General features: G+C 43.7%; 1 protein-coding gene across 1 annotated transcript in view; it reads left to right on the top strand.

The window, feature by feature from the left end:
• Window positions 1–8,585, top strand: part of LOC126190932 (cuticle protein 19.8-like) — a 30,454-nt gene extending 21,869 nt beyond the window's left edge. The window contains exon 3 of the mRNA XM_049931571.1: window positions 7,681–8,585. Within this exon, the coding sequence (XP_049787528.1) occupies window positions 7,681–8,352 (672 nt within the window). The 3' untranslated portion in view covers window positions 8,353–8,585. The remainder of the gene's footprint in view (window positions 1–7,680) is intronic.
• The last annotated feature ends 17,367 nt before the right edge of the window (window positions 8,586–25,952 follow it).

Raw genomic sequence — 25,952 nt, 5'->3', positions numbered from 1 at the left:
CCCTCACTCACATAAACCACTTCCAAAACCTTACAGTGGTACAACAGCAATACGGTAACCTCTTCCGCAATATCCCATCCCACCCAACAAATAAACTCTTATTTATGCACACCCTGTCTGAATATAATGTCCATACTTCTATTTTAAACAAGAACTCCCGCAGCACCAATTGAACACCCCTGTTCGACCACAGGTCTTATACAACTTTCACAGTGAATACCTTATTTAAATCCTCTCCTGAAAAACCTCCACATTATCTGTGCCAAATCCGTCCTTATACCGTCATACGCTATGACGTCCTCACCACACAGACTGTAAGTTTTCCACCTATAATACTGCTTCTGACCTAAACATTCATAGCGAATTTCTGGTAGAACCCCTGCGTGGCATCAGTTTTTCCCATCATCCAAGGTGACGTAGTTCCCGGCCCACAACACAGCTGCCCCAAACTTTATTCTGGTATCCCATAACCTCGTTATACGTATTACCGCATGAGCCCTGGATCCAATAGGAAATTACCACCTACACATCCTACTCATCATTCCCTACTCATCATCTCACATCCTTGTGCCCCATCCCAATATCCGCTCAAAATTTATCCAAGATTCTTCTTAATTCAACTGGAATGTCTACTGGAAATCCACTGCACTCATAACAGGAATAAGCGACAGACATTTCAAAACCGTCATGGTATACCTCTTGTCACTTTCTTCTCGCAGCAGACCATGTTAAACGCCATATCCACCCACATCACTAGAAACCAATATATCTCAATCACCCACCCTTCCCTCCACACATTCAACTCTTTGTACGCAAGTTCCGTCGCTTCTGCCTTTCGTTCCTGCAGACTCAGGACCGGTATACATTCTGACACCGCCGTCAGTCATTGAGACATATCAGAAACTTACTCAACGACAAAATACACTGGAAGTAGGAGCAAACGAGCACAAGACTTCATACTCTCCACAATAACTTCTCCAGTTACTGGAAAGCTTTCTAACTGACTCCCTGGGCAAAGCAAACCACCTGACATCCTGTCTCTCTGACATCTCCAGAGTTACTAATGACTCGAATTTCGATTACTCCCTAATCTCAACAGTCCATGAACGTACGGACGTCATTGTCACACCACTTTCTCCCAATTTCTATTATTTGGACGGCGTACCATAGAGAGAACTGATCACACCCTTTACAGTGTTAGGCAAAACACACAACACTGCTGCAAATTGCAACTGCATTACTGACAGACATTCTGGAGCATTACACCCCATATATACCCATTAGTTCCACCTCGGTATTTAGAATTTTCGCATCTCTTGCCCTCGATATAGCTTATGATTGTGAATAACATTCCGATCTCCTCTTCAAACTCCAGACACACGTACTCCAGATTATCTACGCCTGCTTAATTGGTTCCTTTCCATCTCACCATCCGTCCTCTAGTTAATACGAGTAATACCAATTTCCGCACTTTTTATCCTGCAGGTGTGTCCAGAGGCTCCATCCTCCCTACTTATATCCTCTACATTGATGATCTGCCAAAGGCACCCTTGCAATCTATCTCCTTCAGTATGCCGATGCTCCTGCATTCCTAGCCTTCTACCCAACACTCCAGAAATCACAAAGATCCCTCCATCTCAACCAGGTTTCCCCCTGATGTGCCAGCCGGTGTGGCCGAGCGGTGAGCGGTTCTAGGCGCTTCAGTCTGGAACCGCGCGACCACTACGATCGCAGGTTCGACTCCTGCTTAGGGCATTGATGTTGTGATGTGAAAATTCATAGGCGTACAGCAATAATAAAATAAAATAAATAAATGTTAGCCGGCCGAAGTGGCCGAGCGGTTCTAGGCGCTACAGTCTGGAACCGCGCAACCGCTACGGTCGCAGGTTCGAAACCTGCCTCGGGCATGGATGTGTGTAATGTCCTTAGATTAGTTAGGTTTAAGTAGTTCTAAGTTCTAGGGGACTGATGACCTCAGAAGTTAAGTCCCATAGTGCTCAGAGCCATTTGAACCATTTTTTGAATAAATGTTAGTGTAATGACGGTATTCTCTTATTTGCTCCTTCTTTTATTACGTTTAATGTTTCCTAACTTTTCGATCTTCTATACACTGACAGAAAAAAAAAATCGCAACACCAAGGAGGAGTTGTGCGACATAAACAAAAGTGTTACTACATCTGAAAGATGATGTCTATTCCATCACGCCTGTCGCTAAAGAGTGGCGCTAGTAGCACCAATATGAGATTGCATATCAGGTTTGCCTTAACTACACTTTGTAATAGTAACAAGCGTTAGTTACGTATGAGATTGGATATGGTGAGTTGATATTAGTCAAGAATGCCTTTAAACCGACAATGAAGTCGTTATCAAAACCTTACAGAGTTTGAACGAGATCGTGTAATAGGGCTACGAGAAGCTGGATGTTCCTTCTGCGATACTGCAGGAAGACTTGGCAGGAATGTAGCGACTGTACGTGATTGCTGGCAGTGGTGGTCACGAGAATGAACGGTCACAAGAAGATCGGGCTGCGGACGGCAACGTGGCACTACCGAGGGGGAAGACCATCACGTTCGGCCTATGGCTCTGGGCGTCATACTGTATCTGCAGCAGCAATCTGAGCAGCAGTTGGCACCACAGTGACACAACGAACTGTTACAAATCGGTTGCTTCAATGACAGTCCCTGCCAGATACCCTGTAGCGTTCATTTCACAGACCCCAATCCACCGCCTTTTGCGACTTCAGTGGTGTCAAGCGAGAGCTCACTGGAGGGCATGATGGAGGTCTGATGTGTTTTCTGGGAGAGCTGGTTTTGCCTCGGCGCCAGTGATGGCCGTGTGTTGGTTAGAAAGCAAGTTGTGGGCCTTCAACCATCCTGTATGCGTGCTAAGACACTCTGGACCTACAGAAGGAGTTATGGTCCGGGATGCGATTTTGCATGACAGTATGAGCATTCACGTGGTTATCCCGCACACTCTGAATGCAAAAGAAATTGTACGTCAGTTCAGTGATTCAATCTTTTGTGCTGTCATTCATGAACAGCTTTCTAGGGGGTGTTTTCCAACAGGACATTAGCTCGCCCACATACCTCTGTTGTAACCCAACATTCTCTACAGAGTATCGACATGTTGACTCACCTGCTCGATCGCCAGATATGACTCCAATCAAGCAAATAATGGGACATCATCGGATGATAACTCCAGTGTCATTCACAACCAGCTTTAAGTGTCCCTGTATAAACAGACATCTGGTACCTGTACAACACAACGCATGCACGTGTGAATGCTTGCACAAAACATTCGCGCGATTACGCCACTTATTAAGTACTAGCATTTCAGTTTTGCAGTGACTTATCTTGCGCTTACATTAATGCCTATCAGTCAAATATTTTACCTAGATAAGTGTATTCCCGAATTTCATTACTTTAAGTTAATTATTTTTTGGTGGTGAGATTTTTTCCGTCAATGTAGATAGACTTCACAAATCTGAATAGTATTACAGAATATTTTATAATTTTGTTGCGAGTGCAATCTGCAGTTTGCGACTTTACTTAATAATAAATGATTATCATCATCAGCAGCATAACCATCTTCATCAAGAACAGCTTCCAGACGCTAGTTAGGACTGTTTTGCACATTTGCCTATTTATTTTCCTCTGTCCTCTCATCCTCCGTCACAGCACTCGCCTTTCCTCGGAATGCCTCCTGCACTCCTTTCACCCAACTATCCCTCGATCTTTTACATTGGAACCTCGGAGTCAAGCATCATCCTTTATTTCCGTACCGTTTATCCCATGTCGATTATATTCGCTCCTGTAAGTATATCTACTTTAACGTTTCCCTGATCTCCTCACTTTCATTCTGTACATTTTTGGTACTCTCACTTTGCTTGAGTGAAACTTCATTACAGAAACCTATATCTTGCTTAAACCTCTGTACTATTTCGTCGAGGTTTCGGAACTATATGTCGCGATAGGTGTCACCTCATATAGTAGGGTCGATACATTATTCAGGTAGTCTTTCTTAGGACATCTTTATTCCACGCCAGTCTACTGAGACTTCTAAGAAATACTGCTTCTTGTCTCCGTCTCTCATTGACTTCCTCATTGACTTCGAATGTTTTCCGCTGCACTTTCAAGATACTTGCAATTGTTGACTTCTTTAAATTCTTTCCTACCATTCTCTTCCTGGTCACACCCACGTCAGTCCATCCATATTGTTCTTGTTGAACATTTTCATTATTTTGCCGGTTCATTAGTTCATCATCAAAAGCTACAGTATCAACATGTAACTATCCTTTCAATTATCTTACCCATTATGTCAACACGAAAGCCATAAAAAGTGGAAGTGCACTTCAATATTTTAAACCACTTCTCTGCTTTATCCTTTCTGTTGCCTCGTCAGCAACTTGCGTCATCCTGTCCACTGCGCATGGTTACACGCCTATGTTCTTCAGGGCTTTCCATACATTATTGCAGCACATAGTGTCAAACACCCATACTTAGAACGTTTTCTTGTAGAGCTGCCTTACTTTAAATATAAAATCTGTCGCTAATCTCGTCAGATTGAAGCCATACTGCGGTTTCTTCATTTTCATCTCAATTTTGTCCCTTAATCTTTTCTCATTAATTGTCTTCCATTGCACAGTGGCACATCTTATTACGTTTTTTTTAGTTCTAGGCGCTTCAGTCCGAAACCACGCGGCTGCTACGGTCGCAAGTTCGAATCCTGCCTCGGGCATGGATGTATGTGATGTCCTTAGGTTAGTTAGATGTAAGTACTTCTAAGTCTAGGGGACTCATGACCTCAGATCGCAAGTCCCATAGTGCTTAGAGCCATTTGAACCATTTTTTGAACCTTTTTTGAAAAGAGCCAATTCCAGTCTGCTGGTAATGTGTTCTACGGCTAAACTACCTTCATCACACTGTATAGCTCCTTCCGCATAAATCCAGCTGGTCTTATACTGATACCTCATATTCGCCCTTGGTACTGCGCACAGCTGGTTCTACTTTTGCGCAGACAAATTCCTTTTCGTTTCTTTTCCTTCATTCTTATATGAGGGGCGTTCAATAAGTAATGCAACACATTCTTCTTCTCGGCCAACTGCGGTTAAAAAACTGTGGAATTTGTTTGGGACATTATGGACATTCCCGCTTCAGCCCCTATATTTTCATGACGTACCGATAGGTATAGTGATACGTAGCCTTCAGTATGGTATCTATAACGGAGGTGCGCTCCAAGCAGAGATCTGTTATTGAGTTTCTTTAGGCGGAAAATCACAGCACCGCAGAGATTCATAGGCGCTTGGAGAATGTCAACGGAGACCTGGAGTGAACAAAAGCATGGCGAGTCGTTGGGTGAGGCGTCTGTCATCATCGTAACAACGTGGTGCAGACCTGCCAGATCTTTCATGTGCTGCCGGCCGCACACAGCTGTGACTCCTGCGATGTATTCGTCGTCACAAAAATGCAAAGGAACTACTCCTGCACGGCAAAGCAAGACCTTACACAAGTCTGCGCTCCCGAAAGGACCTCATAAAACTTGAGTTTTACTATCTTTGGCCCGAAAAAAGCATGTTCTTTGAGAATTTGTTTCTCGGGATATGTTACAGATATCAATGTCAAATTTGATCAAAATTTGTATTGATACTTCCTTTACAAACTGGAATTTTTTTGACCGGATATGTCGAAGAGCAAAGGCGGAAGTGCCGTCGGAACGAAACAAAATTTCGATGTAGACCTCCACGCACGGTGTGTCACAGCTCAGCCGGCTCGTCTGAAATCAAAATTGAGTTGACGTTAGCGAAGTATATAAGATTCTTTAGGAGTTGTACTTCGCTTAAGTTATTTGAACCATAGGAAACAAAATGGCGGTCATTTGAAGAAAAATAGGGTTTTTTTCATCGATTTTTCGCCTTCGTCGGCCAAGTAAAAATATTTATAGTTGATGGATCGGAATAAAAGTGGTACAACTCCTAGACAATTTAGTTAGCTTCGTCGGAAACAAAGAATCATGCCAATCGGTTCTGTAAATTTGAAGTTACCATACCGCGCGATAAGAAAACGTCATTTCGAGAAAAACGCGTTTGAAGTTTTGGCTACATATAAATGCAACATTATGCAACTTTCGTTCAATCTGCTATTGCGCGTCCATAAACTATTCCTTCCTCTTCCTCATAGAGGGCGTTCTGCTCGATCTGGGCCATCCTGCGCCGCTCCAGAGCCGCTCGTACGGCCGGTGACAAATGGTTTTCGGTCGCTTGAATCCGGTGGTCGACCGAATGCTTGGCGAACTGCGTCGAATAGAGTCCCAGGATGACGTCCATTATTGTCATGGTCTTCAGAATTGCTGAATACCCTTCGTTGAAGGTGCTCACTGCCAGGAAAGTCGCAATCTCCACAGTCTTCGCACCAGAATGCGAATGCTTGGGAGATAACTTCCAAACACACGCGCTCAAACTTCCATTTAAAATTTGTGTGTTTCCTCTCAAGCACCGGTACAATAACTCGTTCTCCTAAAGAAAGAAACTGATGTTTGAAAAAGGCCGGTTTCAGGCAGGTGCATTTTTTTTTGTTCAACCGCGAATAACAAACATTTCCGTTCCGTATTCGGAAAAACCGTTTCAGGGGTGGATTCTAAACACTTTTATGGATCGAAAAATGCAGTTTAAAAAAATAGATTGTAAACCTCCCCTTAATTGGGCTTTTCTTCCTCATCCATCCCTTTTAATGCAATTTATTTCTTTGCCATTTACTCACATCGTGTGCGCGTCCCCGCTGCCGCGCCGCCAACGCCAAGCGATAAGAGTGTTTACATAACAAAACTGTTGCATCCTTGAGCCTCCGGTTCTACATGTACCCTTGTCCGGTTAGTGGCTGACGCTACAGATCTTTATTTATGAAAATATACAGTACAATCAGATACAAATTTTACATATTCACATACACCTTTACTTTTAACCCAAATAAATACAGATTCATTTTGCCTACAGGCAAGGATGCAATTGCCAACTAACTACAGGCAACTGCATTGAACGCCGCCAACATGCCCTACAGGAGGTATCGTCGTACCCGCACAACAGTCTACAAAACTATAGAAAACATTGAACTTACAACAACATCAGGAGACATGAAAAATCGCATTACAGTGAAGTGTGTTGCAGCACACGCCCTCGTCGATGGACCTTGTGTATTTCTTGGATGTTCTCTTAATTTTAGTTTGGATATAAACGACACTTTCTCACATGGAAATGGATGGTTCACCGTTGCCATAGTAAGAGGTGGTAGCGGAGTTTCGAGTGTACCTGGTCTTGAAAGTTTTAATGACAGAGATGTAATTGCCTATCGTACTTATCATATGTTTGAAATTGGTAGTAAAGATTTTGGCAAATCAGCTTATGACTGAACATCGCCTCTCGTCTTGTATACTCGTAGCAAAAGAAAAATTAATCAAAATGAATCTGTATTTATTTGGGTTAAAGGTAAAGGTGCATGTGAATATGTAAAATTTGTATCGTTCCTCTTTCCCTTTAGCATCCTAAACAGTAACTTCCTGTGGCGATTCGTGTATTCTTCCCCTGCCCGTTTATCCACCCATTTCCAGTAAACAAGAGCCGTCCAAATGATGTTGGAACAGTGATGCAGTGTGCTTCTTTAACGTCAGAAGACGCCGTCACTGTTGCAGCCGGAGCCGTACCAGTTCCAGTACTCAGTGAGCGACGCGGAGAGCGGTGCCGCTTTCCGCCAGCAGGAGAACAGCGACGGCAAGGGCATCGAGGGCCAGTACGCGGTGCAGCTGCCCGACGGCCGCAACCAGATCGTCAAGTACTCCGCCACCGAAGAGTCGGGCTTCCACGCCGAGGTCATCTACGAGGGCGAGCCCGTCTTCCCACCCGCACCCGCGCCCGGGGGTGGCGGCGGCGGAGGCGGAGGGCGCGTGGTGGGCGGCCAGCAGCTGCGGTCGCTGGCACCGAGGCCCGCCCCCGCACCCACCCCCACCGCCTCCGGACTCGCTCTGGCGCCTCCCGGTAACGCTTTCGCGTCTGGCTCGGTCCGTCCAGACGGCAACCTGGCCGCCCCCAGGGTGGGAGCTCTGCCGGGACAGACCGCAGGTGGCGCCTTCGGCGGCGGCGGCCAGCAGTTCGACGCCTCGGCCGGCGGGTTCGGCGCTGGGGGCTTCGATACCACGGGCAGAGGAGGCGCTCCGGGCCCGGCCTTCGGGAACGCCCTGGAGGCTCCTTCGTTCGGCCCGACCGGCGGCGACCTCTCCATCCCGGGAGGTCCAGCATTCGGCTCTTTCGGAGCGCCTGCGCCCACTGTCGCCGTTGGAGGGCGTCGGGTGAACTTCAGGGGGTAGCGCGTTCTGCCTGCAGCAGCCAGTACAAAACTGTTCGGAATTTTTTCGCTGTGAGAGACGTTTAAAGCTTATTGCTTCGTATCTGAAGCACTAGCAAAAGATTTATAAATAAGAGAATCTTCATTCGTTGTTTTACATATGTGCAGAGAATGTACAAACGTGAGTGTAAACTCGATGAAAGGACGTTGTTTTCACGAAAATAAATTTCACTTTTAACAAATTGTTCACTACAATTCTGCGTTTAGTTTGTTCAGCTTTTGATTCTCTTCTCATATTCCATTATTATGTGTTAGCTTCCAATGCCACACTGGTTCATATTTCGACAATATTATGGGTCGTAAGTTTAACTCATGCAAGTGGAATTTATTTAGTTGGGGATAGAACTAAGATGCAAGTAAGCACATGAAGGTGATCGTGTGACTAGTACCCTTTCTTTGTTCCTATTTCGATTTGAACACAGTTTGATTATTATTAGATCATTATTAATTTTAATTTAATTACTCAATAGTCGGAGAATGGTCTATATTCAGTCAGTCATAACGAGCAAAATACGTAAAAAATTTCACAGTTCGATTCACAAGCATTTCACCCCTTGTCAGTCGCTGCTCGCTGCTACACTCTCCAATATTGGTACAATACCATTTTCACTATGGTTAGCGCCATTCTTGATTGTTCCCCTCGAACATCAAAATTTGGCTGAAACACTGTACAGGGTGAGTCACCTAACGTTACTGTTGTATATATTTCGTAAACCACATCAAATACTAACGAACCGATTCCACAGACCGAACGTGAGGAGAGGGGCTAGTGTAATTGTTTAATACAAACCATACAAAAATGCACGGAAGTATGTTTTTTAACACAAACCTACCATTTTTTAAATGGAACTACGTTAGTTTTGTTAGCAGATCTGAACATACAAACAAATACGTAATCAGTGCCGTTTGTTGCATTGTAAAATGTTAATTACATCCGGAGATATTGTAACCTAAAGTTGACGCTTGAAACCTCCGACGTTCAGTTGCGTGTTGTAACAAACACGGGCCACGGTCGGCGAGCAGCATCTGCAGGGACATGTTTACGATGACGACCGTGTTTACGAGTGTGACTGTAGTGCACTGTTGTGGTTTGGTCTAGCTGTCGCAGTGTCCGCATGTAGCTTGTTCAAAATGGTTCAAATGGCTCTGAGCACTATGGGACTCAACTGCTGAGGTCATTAGTCCCCTAGAACTTAGAATTAGTTAAACCTAACTAACCTAAGGACATCACACACATCCATGCCCGAGGCAGGATTCGAACCTGCGACCGTAGTGGTCTCGCGGTTCCAGACTGCAGCGCCTAGAACCGCACGGCCACTTCGGCCGGCTCCGCCTGTAGCGCTTGGTGCTATTGTTATTCTGCATTCGTCTCCGCACGCAGACCAACTGTAGTACACCGTGTTACCAGACGTCTGTGATAGTGTAGTGTTGTAGGAATTGTGACCATGGTGTATTCGAACTCTGAAAAGGCGGAGATGATACTCATCTATGGCGAGTGTCGACGAAATGCAGCTGAAGCCTGCAGGGTGTATGCAGAACGGTACCCGGACAGAGAGCATCCAACATGCCGCACATTGCAAAACATCTACCGCCAACTGTATGCAACAGGTATGGTCGTAGCACGCAAACTGGTCCGTGACAGGCCCGTCATAGGAGAAGCGGGTGCAGTTGGTGTGTTTGCTGCTGTTGCCATGAACCCACACATGAGTACACGGGACATTGAGAGAGCCGGTGGACTGAGTCAAAGTAGTGTCATGCGCATACTGCATCGTCACCGCTTTCACCCGTTTCATGTGTCGCTACACCAGCAATTACATGGTGATGACTTTAATCATCGAGTGCAATTCTGTCAATGGGCATTGACAGAGAATGCGTTGCAGTTCTACCTGTTTGCCGGTGAAGCGGGTTTCAGAAACCACGGGGCAGTGAATCTACGGAACATGCATTACTGGTCTGTGGACAATCCTCGCTGGCTCAGACAGGTAGAGCGACAGCGACCGTGGACTGTGAATGTATGGTGCAGAATCATTGGCGACCACCTCATTGGTCCTCACTTCATTGCAGGGGCCCAAACAGCTGCAACATACATCGCGTTTCTACAGAATGATCTGCCAACGTTGCTCGAAAATGTCCCACTGGAAACGCGTCGACGTATGTGGTATCAGCATGATGGTGCACCTGCACATTCCGCAATTAACACCAGGCTGACCCTTGACAGGATGTTCGACGGGCGTTTCATAGGACGTGGAGGACGCATAAATTGGCCAGTCCGTTCTCCTGATCTTACACCTCTGGACTTCTTTCTGTGGGGTACGTTAAAGGAGAATATGTACCGTGATGTGCCTACAACCCCAGAGGATATGAAACAACGTATCGTGGCAGCCTGCGGCGACATTACACCAGATGTACTGCGGCGTGTACGACATTCATTACGCCAGAGATTGCAGTTGTGTGCAGCAAATGATGGCCACCACATTGATCATCTATTGGCCTGACATGTCGGGACCCCCTCTATTCCACTCCGTAATTGAAAACGGAAACCACGTGTGTACGTGTACCTCACCCCTCATGTTAATGTACATGTGCGTCAGTGAAAAAGACCAATAAAAAGGTGTTAGCATGTGGACGTAATGTGCTGTTCCAGTCTCTTCTGAACCTAAGGTCCATCACCGTTCCCTTTGGATCCCTACGTAATTCGGTGCTCTCCGATACACACGATCGAACAGCGGAGGAGTGGTACTCAAGCGTCAACCTTAGGTTACAATATCTGCGGATGTAATTAAAACTTTACAATGCAACAAACAGCACTGATTACGTATTTGTTTATATGTTCAGATGTACTAACAAAACTAACGGGGTTCCATTTAAAAAAACGTAGGTTTGTGTTAAAAAACATACTTCCGTGCATTTTTTTATGGTTTGTATTAACCAATTACACTAGCCCCTCTCCTCACGTTCGGTCTGTGGAATCGATTCGTCAGTATTTGATGTAGTTTACGAAATATATCCAGCGGTAATGTTAGGTGACTCACCCTGTATATGACAATTATTGTTCCTCATCATTCACACGTGACTGACAAACTTAACCCCTATTTACTGTCATTGTAAAAATAAAAAATCAGGGTTCAAAATGCTTGCTTTAATGCTTTAAGACCTCTTGTTGAATTAATAGCAAATTTTTGAAAACATGATATAGAGTCATTGTTGATGATGAAGTCCCGTACTAGTAGACAGAGCGTAGGGGACGATGCGGGAGACCCGCACCGCTGTACTAGGCAAAGTCGTAACCGAGGTGGTTTGCCATTACCTTCCTCCGACGGTAATGGGGACGAATGATGATGATGCAGACGACACAACAACACCCAGTCATTTCGAGGAAGGTGAAAATCTCTTACCCCTCCGGGAATCGAACCCGGGACCCCGTGCTCGGGAAGCGAGAACGTTACCGCGAAACCAAGAGCTGCGGACATACAGAGTCATTAAAAACATAAAATGTTCAGAGAATTTGTAAGTCCCGTTATGATTATACAAGTGCATTAAGAGACTGTGAAGTCCGAAAAGAACCATACAGCTACGATTATTGCTTCTCGTGATACATCTAAAAACAGTTCTTTTTTTCATTAACATAAAAAATAATACTCTACGAACACTTCGAATTTGGTCTTGATTACAGCTTTGTAGTTGAGGAAAGTTCACACCTACCTTTTGAATAGACAGACGTTGACCAGTAAGATCCTGTTTTCTGAAAACGTACGTCGTTTGTTACCGAAAATGCTGTCTTTGTTCTCCCTGGAGTGGACAAAGGAGAATTTTGATCGTTTTTAGGCCTTCCCAGTTTTCTGGACATTTGCTTTCCAAGTGTGGGTAGACCAAGTGTAGTCCCAGGTTTGAAGTCAATCAATCGAAATATCCCTTTTAAGTCACAGTATGAAATATAGGAATTCACAGGGGTCATTCCAACCATTGCAGAAATCAGTCTGTTTTAATGCTTTTTTGACTATCAGTTTCCTAAGGAGACCTAACTATGTCAGCTTTATCCACGCCACTCATGTGTACATTATAACCTTGCACAACTGTCCCACCACTTCAATCTTTGTTCTATATTTCTGGATTTTGGATACACTGCATATTTAATTTCCATAATTATTTTAAAGAAAGTGAGCTGCACAGTGGTCCATCAGCGTTCAGTGAAATACTAGCACATACCTCATGAGATACAGCTTGAAAATTTTCTTCATTGTCTGCATCTTCCTTATTAGTACTTAGCTCAGGTTCTGTATTGTTTTGTGAAGTACTAGCATACGCCTGAAAAGTTTTTGCATTATTATCTCGCAGAGTACTATCACAATTTCATCTTCACTACATCACTATATTAGATGGTGTGTCATATCATCTTGAGAATTTCCTATTTGAGTATGAATTTCCTCGTCTTTAAGACCTCTTCTGTACTAGGCAGCCGTGGTTTGAAACAAAACAAAATGTTACTAAGTTCATTAATGTATTACAAGTCATGCATTATTTCTATTGTTTTTTATAAAATGCAATGCTTTACTATCCTCATCAAGTACGGTATATTTTTTTATTGTAAAAGGTCTTGAAAGCAGAAAAAGCTGTAAACTTCAAAGCGAAGCAACCAAAAATCAATGTGGCCTCAATTTGTGAAGTCATTGTCCTGGACCTGACGGGACTGCTAAGTTGTAAATGAATATTACAAGTGTACTGTATTTATATTTTATCAAAATTAATATTAGTATGTATAAAAGTAACTACGAAGATCTACTCACCTCAGTTTACACGTGAACCTTACTTTTATTTAAGTAATCTTGCAACTTTGTTTCACACAGTAAGCATCCATTTGCAGTACAACTGTTCACATTACAGGCTGATGTACAGACTTCGAAATGGCATGCTGTTGTACTGATATCCAGCGCAGGAAGCTCAAAGTGTAGGAAATGCGATCAGTAACGGGTTTAGAATGACATAATTCCACACACAATCTTCCGGGATTCCAAAGTCCGAAAAGTAAGTATCTGCGTCATTTCTAGAATGAGATTTTCACTCTGCAGCGGAGTGTGCGCTGATATGATACTTCCTGGCAGATTAAAACTGTGTGTCGGACCGAGACTCGACCTCGGGACCTTTGTCTTTCGCGGGCAAGTGCTCTACTATCTGAGCTACCCAAGCACGACTCACGCACCGTCCTCACAGCCTTACTTCAAATGGTTCTGAGCACTATGGGACTTAACTTCTGAGGTCATCAGTCCCCTAGACTTAGAACTACTTAAACCTAACTAACCTAAAGACATCACAGACATCCATGCCCGAGGCAGGATTCGAACCTGCGACCGTAGCAGCAGCGTAGTTCCGGACTGAAGCGCCTAGAACCGTTCGGCCACTACAGCCGGCAGCCTTACTTCTGCCAGTACCTCGTCTCCTACCTTTCCAGGTTCTACAAGGTTCACAGGAGAGATTCTGCAAAGTTTGGAAGATAGGAGACGAAGTACTGGCAGAAGTAAGGCTGTGAGGACGGGCCGTGAGTCGTGCTTGAGTAGCTCAGATCCGGCGGCGGTCGTGGATCCTGTTACTACCTCTGAAAATGTTGCACTTAATGTTAATGACTTTCTGTCTTTAAAACCTGCATTAACTGCTGAAATTCCGTCCCGTGACAGCGAGATTCCCACAAAAAAGCGTCCTCTAGAGGACACTGAAAGAAATGTTGATGAGGACTCTTCCTGTGAAACACCCGTTGCCAGGAGGCCGAAGCCCAGTCCTGAAGATCTGTTGGAAGTGGAAAAAGGAGATGGAATGAAGGTCGATGTGGCTCCCACTTCCGCACAAGGACTTAAACCGCCACGAACAGATAGTGACGCTGCGGGTAGTGATTTTTCACGGAAATGTGACCCTGAGCCTGAGGTCACGGCTGAAATAACCGCATCAAGTGCACAACCCCTACAGTGCGAACCGTACGAGGAAGTACCAGGTAAAGAACCTGCTGACTCCGAAGCGCAACGCCGCGCCGAAGGAGGAAATACACAAGCATCACCGCCTCGCCAGCAAAACAACACAACAGACACCACGCCGGAACCAAACATTGACGACTCGCAAGCCACGGCCGTTGCCCCATTCAGCCACCGCCGGCGGCTGCGACAGACACCGAGTCTTGCTGTCACGCGTCATCAAGCGAAAGTCACACCAGAGAAGAAAAACATCAAGAAAAAGAATATTAAATATGAAGTCATCAGGGCCAACACTGACGAGGAGAAAGAGAATGGCCACAGTGACTTATAGCAATGCATTGTCAGGATTTCAGGATACTTTTCTTCTCAAGCTATTTGTTTAAAAGGAGTGCAAATTTTTCTAGGCAGTTAGTACATGTAATGGGCACACAGCTTGTAAAGATCGTGCCTTGTAGGGAAGCACGTTTGCTGCTATAATCATACCGAACCTCAACCCAAATAGCTTCTTCCGGTATGTCTGTGCTGCAAGCTTATAGCATTACTACTATTAACTAATAAAATACAGTCACCCTTGAAATTGGCAGCACTAAAAGAATTCTTGTACCAGTCCGGAACAGATATCGCGTTGCTACAAGAAGTTGCGATAGCGGAATTTCGGATCCCAGGCTTTTTTGAAATTGTTAATGTTTCTACGGAAGCCAATATCGGTACAGCCATTCTTATAAGGGAAGGCATTCCGGTGACTGAAATCGAACGACTAGAATCAGGAAGAGCCATAGGCATAAAAATTTTCGATGTGACAGTGATTAACCTTTACGCCCCATCAGGAACTTCCCACAAATTGGATCGTGCGAAGTTTTTTCAAGATGAACTGATTTATTTATTGAGGAAAAATCCGTGTTCTCTTATACTAGGTGGAGATTTTAACTGTGTTTTAAACCAGAAAGATCAACAACCCAACTTCAACTACTCGCCACAGTTAAAAAAGTTAGTAAGTGATCTACACCTTAAGGATATGTGGGAACTTCAGCACCCGACGTCAGTCGGGTTCACGTATATAACCAGCCACTCCCGCAGCAGACTAGATAGAATTTACGTGTCACCAAATTTGCAAAATTATTTATTAAACGTTGAGACTATTCCAGTGTATTTTAGCGATCACAGTACACTTTTAACTTGCTTTAATCTAAGTGTGCAGCCAACCCATCGATTCAGAGGCCAATGGAACTTAAATATCTCTGTTTTAACTGACGAAGAACTGGAACAGGAAATAAGGTTTGCGTGGACTATGTGCCTCCGCACAGTAGACAAGCACCCAAAAGTCATTGACTGGTGGACAAGGAGGGCTAAACCAAGGCTGCGGAAAGTTGTCATGCAGTATAGTGCAGCGAGGCACAGGGAGTTGAGGAATACAATGGAGTTTTATTATAAAGTTTTAAGAGACTTATATCAACAGGCCCATGATGACGTAATTCGTCTAAATGAAATCAAAAAAATAAAAGCCAAGTTATTAAGCATTAAACGGCAACAGATGGAGGGACTCAAAATTAAATCGATAGCCACATCAGTCGTAGCAGATGAAACAGCTTCTCTGTATCACTTGGTGCGGCATGCTAAAAACAGACGTCTAACTTTAATTGATGAAGTCCAGACGCATGCTGGTACGAGGCTCACATGCCAGAAACAAATACTGGACGAAGTCCACAGGTACTATGAAACCTTATATGCCCCTACCACAGTGGAAGATGCAGCTCTCGAGGACTTTCTCACTATTTTAGGTCCACAATTGTCGGGAACAGACAACGATGACATCCTGTCACCTATTACTAAAGATGAAGTGCATGAGGCAGTGCGTAACTCACCTCTCAACAAATCTCCGGGACTTGATGGCCTCCCTGTGGAGTTTTATGCCCGCTACTGGTCTATAATTGGGGACAAGATCACTTCCATGGCAAATGAGGTCCTGAACGGAAAACCGGTCCCTGCAGAGTTTAAGGAAAGTAAAATAGTACTGATTCCTAAGAGTAAAGGCAAAACCAACTTAAACAATTTTCGGCCTCTTTCGCTACTAAATTCTGATTACAAAATAATTTCGCGTATTATCAACAAAAGACTCTCTGCCTTTTCCAACAAAATATTGAGTCATCACCAATCTTGCTCTCCGACCAGAACGATATTCGAAAGTCTATCTGCATACAGAGACGTCATTGCAATTACCTCAGAGACAAGTATAAAATGTGCTTTAATCTTTATAGATTTCAACAAAGCTTTTGACCGCGTTAGTCATAGATACCTCTTTGCGACGCTGTCAAGAATGGCTTTCCACCCCCAGATTGTTAACATGCTAAGGAATATTGCAACAGGTGTAAATGCGAAAATTGCAATCAATGGCCAAACATCTAAACCCATACAGATAAGGCGAGGGGTTCCACAGGGCAGTCCCTTATCAATGTTTTTATTTTCAGTATCTTTAGAGCCCTTCCTCCGCACTGTCCACGCAAGATTAACAGGCATAACATTGAGTGGTGAGAAAACTGTCATACGAGCTTATTCTGATGACGTGGGCGTTGTAATAAGGAATAAGGAGGAGACTGTTACACTGGACAGAGAAATCCAAAGATATTGTCTAGCGTCGGGAGAGACAGCAAATGAAAACAAAAGTCAAATATTGAATCTACGGGGCCTATATCACCTTCGACTGGCATGGGCAAAACAAGACAACAAACATAAAACTTTGGGAATCACCTTAATGGCATGTCCGATGCGGATGGCTGCTTTTAACTGGACGGAAACTAGGAGGAAAGTTCATGGTGCTGTAATGGAGAACATCCATCGAACTATGGACCTGGTACAAAAAGTCAGATTCATCAACTCCTGCGTTTTGTCTAAAGCGTATTTCACTGCGCAGGTATTTCCAATCCCTAAACTTGTAGCGAAAGGGATCATGTCCACTGTTACCAATTATTTATGGCGAGGAGACATATTCAGGGTTGGTGCGACTACGGTTATACTGGATGTCAGAAACGGGGGCCTCGGTTTGGTGGATATTCGCAATAAAGCGTCTGCTCTGTTCCTCAAACGGACTTTCCATATACTCAGAGAACTTCCACAATGTATAACCGCGAAGCTCTTTGAGGCTGTGACACCCCATAGCCTGCAAGCACCGATTGATGTGCGAAGGATTAATGCCCGTCTGCAGTATGTGAGGAACTTTTTCCTCGAAGCAAGTTATCTTAGTGACGAAATCAGAAGCAACACACGTATCACAGCGCGCGACATCATACTTGAAAGGAAGTTAAATGAGGGTAGAAACAAAATTGAAACGAAATTCCCAAATTGTGACTGGAAAGCTGTATGGCGGAACATCAACTATGCCGGGCTATCTACAGACGCTATTTCCGCATGGTACAAAACAGTTAATAATGTCATCAGCACCAACGAGAGACTATATGGGATCGGTTTAAACCAGACACACCTTTGTGGAAAATGCAATCTGGAGGATACACTCAGCCACAGATTCACCTGTGGCGGCAATGTGCATAACTGGAATTGGATCAGGCAACAAATCGCCTTTCTCACCAGATCCTCTACGCAATATATAACGCCGTCGCTCGTCCTGAGACCAGACATGACATACTTTCCGAAATTAAAAACCAACGCCATTAGCTGGTTACTGGGAAAATATGTTAGTTATGTCATCCACACACTTGGGTCGGACAACGAGATAGAATTCCGCGTTTACATGAAATGTGAATATGCAAAAATCAGCACGTATCGCAACCACAAGAAGCACTATGGCAACATGCTGAAGATCATTTTTGAAAGAATGGGTGTTGGTTAAATATGTGAAACCACCACAACACCTTGAACGAGAACGAACAGAAGAAAAATAAAAGTCACTTGGTTCCTTATTATTATTTACTTTAACCTTGCTTCCGGAACTTTTTTTTGTGTTATTGTATGTGTTTAATTGGATTGTATTTAAACTGGTTCATAGTCAAGAAAACTGGTATTAAATATGAAAAAAAAGAAAAAAGAAAAAAAAAAGATGGTAGAGTACTTGCCCGCGAGAAGCAAAGGTCCCGAGTTCGAGTCTCGGTCCGGCACATTATTTTAATCTGCCAGGAAGTTTCATCTGCGCCATTCTTAATCAGGAAACTACTGTTTTAACAACTCTTTACCACAGTCTCTTCACTCTCATTACTAATTAATATTTTCCTCTCAATTAGTTTCCCTTGCTTTGCTCACCGTCTAAATTAATATTCTGAATCATATCAGTTACTGTTTCATGTAATGCCACTTCTGCAATTACGACCAACTGAAAATTATGACTGCCTGCAACTGACTGAATGTTCAACTTCTACCTAAAAAGACATGCGCGCTTGAATGAAAAACCATGCATTGTCAACACTACAGCGCCTGACTGTGTGCTAGATTGCCATAGAACTCCACGCAGGTAGGTACGGTACACTTACATACAAAAACTGGGAACTGTTCGAAATGAAGAAGTGGAGAGATATTGGAGACATTGTCATCTAAAGAGACGGGAGAACATCAGAACGACATATCTCAGGTAACTCAGTGGCGCATCGCGTCAGTTTGGCCCAAACTCGACTCCGTGGTCGTTATTAATCTCTAGACAGTCATGCAACGCTCCTTGTGGGGGGATGTCGTGGTGATTTCCAACTGGACACAACAGATGATGGCTGTTACCTCATGGAAAATGCCGTACACCATTAATGAGCTACATTTCTTTCAATCAGACTGCAACTTGTTACTTTTCACCGTGTTATTGTCGGAGAGAATCAGTTTCTTACTTTTAACTATAAAGTTTCTTTCAGTCAACGCTTACGTACCCTTTTTCCAGCGCCAGCCGGTGTGGCCGAGCGGTTCTAGGCGCTACAGTCTGGAACCGCGCGACCGCTACGGACGCAGGATCGAATCCTGCCTCGGGCATGGATGTGTGTGATGTCCTTAGGTTAGTTAGGTTTAAGTAGTTCTAAGTTCTAGGGGACTGATGACCTCAGCAGTTAAGTCCCATAGTGCTCAGAGCCATTTGAACCATTTGAACCTTTTTCCAGCGGATATGTTCGATATATAGCTATCGGGTCTGCCGTCGGATCACGTTTTGTAAATCACACAACCTTCAACACCTTGCGACGGTTTTCCAGCAGAATAATTCTTCTGAAAGACAAATTCATTTCGAATTCGAAACAAAACAAGCCCGTTTGAGGGAACAAAATAAATGAAAGGAAGCAGACACGATCACAGATTTCTTGCCATACTTTTGCGGTATTTTGTCAGTACCTGAAGAGTCATCAACAGACACAACATTAAAGGTGACTTTCGTCTCCCAGTGAAACTGAGGAATCCGTCAGGTCCTGTTAAAACGATTTCGGTTTCAGGAAAGGAGGTGTACATGAGATTACTTCCAGCTTCATACTATCGCATCGCTGAGCCACCCTCGATCAAACAACATGACACTTACTTCTGCTTGCGTCCTGCGAGCGGTTTCAAGACGTCAACAAGCAGAGTTGGGATCGTGTAGCAGGAGCTAATACACATGGCTAAAGCTAGAATTTTAAGATGATAGGAACTCGACTGGTAACCGAGGAGATCCTGAAGGAGCTTCAAGAGAAAAACTAGGTTTGATATAACAATTTTTAATATATGAAACAATAATTGCACTTGAGCTCATTTAGCTGACCTATGTCTGTGTTAAGAATTTAAACGAATAGTACATACAAACACCTATGTAATTCTTTCAGTCGATCCACGACCGAAGCTAAGTGAAACAAGAAACTAACTGCCGCTTACATTCAGCAATGTTCTGAAATACACAAGCAAGACTCAGACGGACACCACCCGTGGCTATAGCCGGTCGCTAGACCACATGCTGCACAGGGCTATGCTATGGCAAGACCTTGTGGCGTCTCCTCCTACTACCTACCTGCCAGTCTCCCTAGTCCAGCAGATGCAGCCTTCACCTGTGTGTTCCGTGGCCGCCACAGTCCCCGTGCGACAAAGAAATGGAAGCAGTCCATCTTCCTTCGCGCTCTTGTCACTCGCTCTTTTCTGCATTTACACCGTGCTTACGGTTTCATGTTTTCACTTTAATGATTTTTCAAGAAGCAGTTTGTACATCGTCACCATAATTTATTAAGGGTTTTATCATTTTTCAACTTAAAATGTTGCTATGACTGTAGCTATAATTTATTGTCCATCCCTCAGGTCAGCGAGCAGTCTCTAAGCTGGCAGATTAAAACTGTGGGCCGGACCGAGACTCGAAGTTGGGACATTTTCCATTTGTGAATCTCGGTCCGGCACACAGTTTTAATCTACAAGGAAGTTTCATATCAGCGCACACTCCACTGCAGAGTGAAAATTTCACTCTGGTGTCTCTAATCTTTTAGCCACCCTAACACACACACACTAGTATCGTTGTACCAAGTCGCCCCACCTCATGGACACTGAATGGCCACAGCCACTACTGAACATCAGTAATGTGAGGCTGCGCCAAATGCCACTGACACCAACGCCATCCTGTTTAATAATGCTTGGTACATATATATCTCACCCCACATTTGTATTTCCAACCTGCCACTGATATTTAAAGTATTCCCTATAAGATAGGACTGACAGAGTGGGAGAAGTACCACTCAAGCAAAGCGCTGTGGCCTCAGTGTGAGGCAAGGAATCTAGACCACCACCCATGAGCAAGGTCGTTACAGGAACATCATTCTATGCCTCCTATTCATAGCATGGGGTGTCGTGATTTATCGTCGAGCTCTGTCCTCTGTAGGCTGTCTCCACCATACGTTTGCAGAGAGAGCTTCTCTCAAATTCATCCCACTACATGCTGGCACAGTGCTGAGAGACAGGGTGTGACATGATGTGCAATGCTCTTTCCCTGCTCTGTCGGCATATAACACACACACAAAAAAAGTTTTGCACTGCCCTTGTTCCCAGAACTCCTGAAGACAGACGTTGACTGTGGATATTGTATCTCAGACACAGTCCCTTTGACTGTCCAGAGATGTCACTAAACCCACCCAGAGATGTAAACAACCATGCATGAGCAGAGCCTATTACGCGGAGGGTGTCCGACCAGAAAGGAAGTACACGCCTCGTGTTGTTTGTAGTTTAACCATGCCTAGACGGTCAATACCGCTGTTCGATCGCGTCCGCATTGTTACTTTGTGTCAGAAAGGGCTCTCAACAAGAGAAGTGTCCAGGCGTCTCGGAGTAAACTAAAATGATGTTGTTCGGACATGGAGGAGATACAGAGAGACAGTAACTGCCAATGACATGCCTCGCTCAGGCCGCCCAAGGGCTGCAGTGGGCGACTGCTACTTACGGATTATGGCTCGGAGGAACCCTGACGCCAACGTCACTCTGTTGAACAATGCTTTTAGTGCAGCCACAGGACGTCGTGTTACGACTCAAACTGTGCTCAGTAGGGTGAATGATGCGCAACTTCACTGCCGACGTACATAGCAAGGTCTATCTTTGCAACCACGACACCATGCACTGCGGTACAGATGGGCACAACAAAATGCCGAATGGACCGCTCAGGGTTGGCATCAGGTTCTCTTCACCGATGAATGTCGCACGTTAGTGGGGGGCATCATGTGGGGCCGACGAACGCCGCTGGTGGTTATGGAAGGCACCGTAACGGCTGTACGATACGTGAAGCCATCCTCCGACCGACAGTGCAACCATATCGGCAGCATATTGGCGAGACATTCGTCTTCGTGGACGACAATTCGCGCCCCCATCGTGCACATCTTGTGAATGACTTCCTTCAGGATAAGGACATGAACCACATCGAACATGCCTGGGATAGATTGAAAAGGGGTGTTTATGGATGACATGACCCACCAACCACTCTGAGGGATCTACGCCGAATCGCCGTTGAGGAGTGGGACAATCTGGGCCAACAGTGCCTTGACGAACTTGTGGATAGTATGCTACGACAAATACACGCATGCGTCAATACAAGAGGAAGTGCTACGGGGTATTAGAGGTACCGGTGTGTACAGCAATCTGGTCCATCATTTCTGGAGATCTCGCTGTATGGTTGTACAGCACGCAACGTGTGGCTTTCATGACCAATAAAAACGGCGGAAATGATGTTTCTGTTGATCTATATTCCAGTTTTCAGTATAGGTTCCGGAACTCTCGGAATCGAGGTGATGCAAAACTTTTTTTGATTTGTGTATTTGCAGTTTAGTTTTGCTGCGTGCATCTGGAGTCAAATACTGACGGTCATATTATGTCTTTGTTGACACTGATATCCTTTTTCTGGGCTAGGTTTATCCCTGGGTAGAGCAAATAACTCTCAATGGATATATGAAGGCAACATTCCTTGGATACCGACAGCTAACACATCGGTAGCCAGGTCTGTGTCAATGTATATAAGGTGCGTCCACATCAGCATGTCAGAATCTTCGCTTGACAGCATTTTGTGAGTAGCCTTGCCTTGTCATACTACAAACGTGCGTAAGGAGAATGGTGTTAGGTTTACACCATATTTCAATACATAACATTCAGCTCCTTGTGACTTTTCGTGTGTTAATAAACTCGTTGTGCAGATCATGACTGCAAGTGTAAAAAAAAAAAACTGTTCTATTTAAACCCCATTAGCGCAGATCCAAGAACATACTTATCTTACGTTTCAATAAAACACACACACACACACACACACACACACACACACACACACACAGAAAGAAGCAACCAGTCAACAACTGGACAAATACATGTGTCTGAAATGATAATTATACGTAATGCTGCAACATACTTATTTGTGAACCTATGTGAATGAGGCATATAGGACGTAACATACAGTTCTTACTTGTGTAAACGAAATGCATGCGGTTGAATCTACTACATTTGACATCCCCACCATGTAAGAAGTAAACAATAATTAGTAGATTATGTAAGCTGTTTCTTCAGTAGTAAATTTGAGAATGCTATAGAACACATTTTTCTTGCATTAAGTACATAATCTATATTTAAAAAAGAAAATCAGGACTAACAGTATTCTATGCATTTCGCGTGTTTGGAGCTGTCATATGACTTTTGAAGCACTTGATGACTCCGAAAGTTTGACTGATTAACTTACCATCAAGATCTAAGCGTAGGTTAATACCTCTTCATACTCTTGCTACTTTGAGCTAGCGCTATAGCTCTACCGTAAAAGTCCTCACGATAAGCAGCGCCTCTGTTGTAGTGATTACCACTGAAATTTGTTTAGTATCTCTGTAACGAATTACATGCATATCACTATGCAATGGGTCTTGCATACCTTTTCTGTTAATATGGTCTGCTGATTAATTCACTATGTAACTGTGATACAGGGTCCTACAGAGAATTCGAGCGACCTGTCTTTACCATCATACTGCTTCATTGAAGTCAGCATGAAATTATTTCAGGTTACCTGTTAGGCACAGACTTGTTCTTGTGACCATCTGTAGCTGTCAGGTGATGTAAAGTGTCAGCTGATGTACTGGTTACCGAGTAGTAATTACTGATGGAGTTTCATTTGGTTTACAGGAAAATAATTAAAACCATAGACAGACAGAACATGTTAGTTAGCGCATCATAGGTTAATGCTCTGACTTTGGCTCTCTCAGACACAACTTCATACTCACTGATTCCTACAAAATCTCACTCCATGACTAAAGCTGACACCCATTTATACGTTCTCCTACACTGATAACTTGGGGTGTTGATCAGTGATAGCCAATTGTTTATGTAATGCTACAGATGCCATGGTACGTAGAGAAGCAGTAACAACTCACACTGTACTCAATAGGATGGCTCAGGATGGTCAGTAGATTGAGCGTGGTAGCAAACCATTGCTACCATGGATTCTTCCAGGTTTCCAGAGCTATATGGCGTCATATGTTTTATGCAAGTCTAATGACACAGAACATCAACAACGATTATGCTAGGTGGAGTGAGGTAAGAAGAACTGTGAAAGAACTAAATATTTAAAAGAGAAGATGGGAATAATACAACAATTTCATATGTTTAGCAGTGCTTCAACTCAGCTACACTGTTTTTATGTATGTCACTGACGGTATACATTTCAAATCACTGGAAGTCTCAAGAATGATACTGTACAGAGGTTTTACATATTACCAACCTGGTTTTATTTTAACCCATGCCCACAGTTAACTGTTGGCGCTTCACATTTCTTTATTGGTTATACTTACAAAGACTGACTATTATCAGTACACATATTACTGGCTGTCATGACGAGGGTGAGCTCCTTAGTGAAAATAGACAAATGAAAGGCATCAGCATTTGAGATCCGAAGAGAGAAGATTCTTGTATAAGTTTGGTATGCCTTTTGCATTAGTGTATCCCCCACAATTCATCTATATGTAACTGTAGCATCCTACATCCAACATAAAATGGTATGTGTACTGAGAAGCAGGAGTATCATGACTGTCTGTGTTAGACTGCTATTACAGTGAGCTATATACACCATCAGACGATTCACGTTTTGTATCAAAGACACTCATCTTGCTCGAAGTATAGCGCAAACAGGGAATTTTCGTTGTTTTTTCTCTATGAATACAGTTGTATTGTATAGCTTTGCATTGAGATCTCTCAAAAACTTGCTATTAAAAAAAACCATGGGGCATCAGTGGTTTTGGGTCTGAACTTAGCAATATGTTGCTGATATTGTCCTAAAATCGTGAACAGAGCAGAACACCGGCTCACCCTGATCTCTCTCCCACAGTAAATGTCAGACACGTGACAAGAGAAATGTGTGTATAGTGCTGACAGAATCTCACCAATTCATGTCACTGACAACAACCAAAGCTAAGAAACTGAACAACTCACGTTTCTATTCAAACTGCCTGCAGGTGTACTAGATGTAATGGGGAAATTTCTTTGAGGAGCTTGATACGGATGTTCACAGAAGAGTATTCCCTGCACATCATTTGTACATAACTGTAGCACCCTATGACCTATAGCACATACGAGTAGTAACAGGTAAAAGGAGTGTCATGGTTGTATATATTAGACTGCTATTACTATTAACCATATACACCCTCAAACCAAAGTAGCATGATTCAGCCCTTGTATCACAGACTTCTATTCTAATGGAATACAGAACACAAGTTCCCAGCTGTGAATGTTCTACATTTCAGTAACATAAACAACAGACACAGATGTCAGACGTTTCCTCAGGATTTCTAAATCATTTCTTATGAGCACTGTAGTTACTTACATTGGTCTGCAGGGTACACATATATCCTTACGCTCAAGTCACACATCAGTCCACAGTGAAAGGTAGTTTTGACTGGTTATTACATCAGTCCACAGCTAAAGCTCTTTGCTAGTTTGTGGAACACTGAAATACGTTAGATTGCGGTTAGACTCTGAAATATTTCTGGTTGACTGTGGACGTTCAATTTTTTATGCTGTGAGAATATGAATATGGCGTGAAATTTATCAGTGGAGGCTACATAGCATTTCACTTCATCCATCTATATGTTACAGAAAAAATTGGAATAAAATATCCCATGTTATAGCGAAATTGTAACAAAACGTCGCTAAACTGTAACAAATTGTCCTGAAACTG

The sequence above is a fragment of the Schistocerca cancellata genome, chromosome 6, assembly GCF_023864275.1.
Source record: "Schistocerca cancellata isolate TAMUIC-IGC-003103 chromosome 6, iqSchCanc2.1, whole genome shotgun sequence".
Classification (NCBI taxonomy): Eukaryota; Metazoa; Arthropoda; class Insecta; order Orthoptera; family Acrididae; genus Schistocerca; species Schistocerca cancellata.
This window is presented reverse-complemented; position numbering and strand designations above follow the sequence as displayed.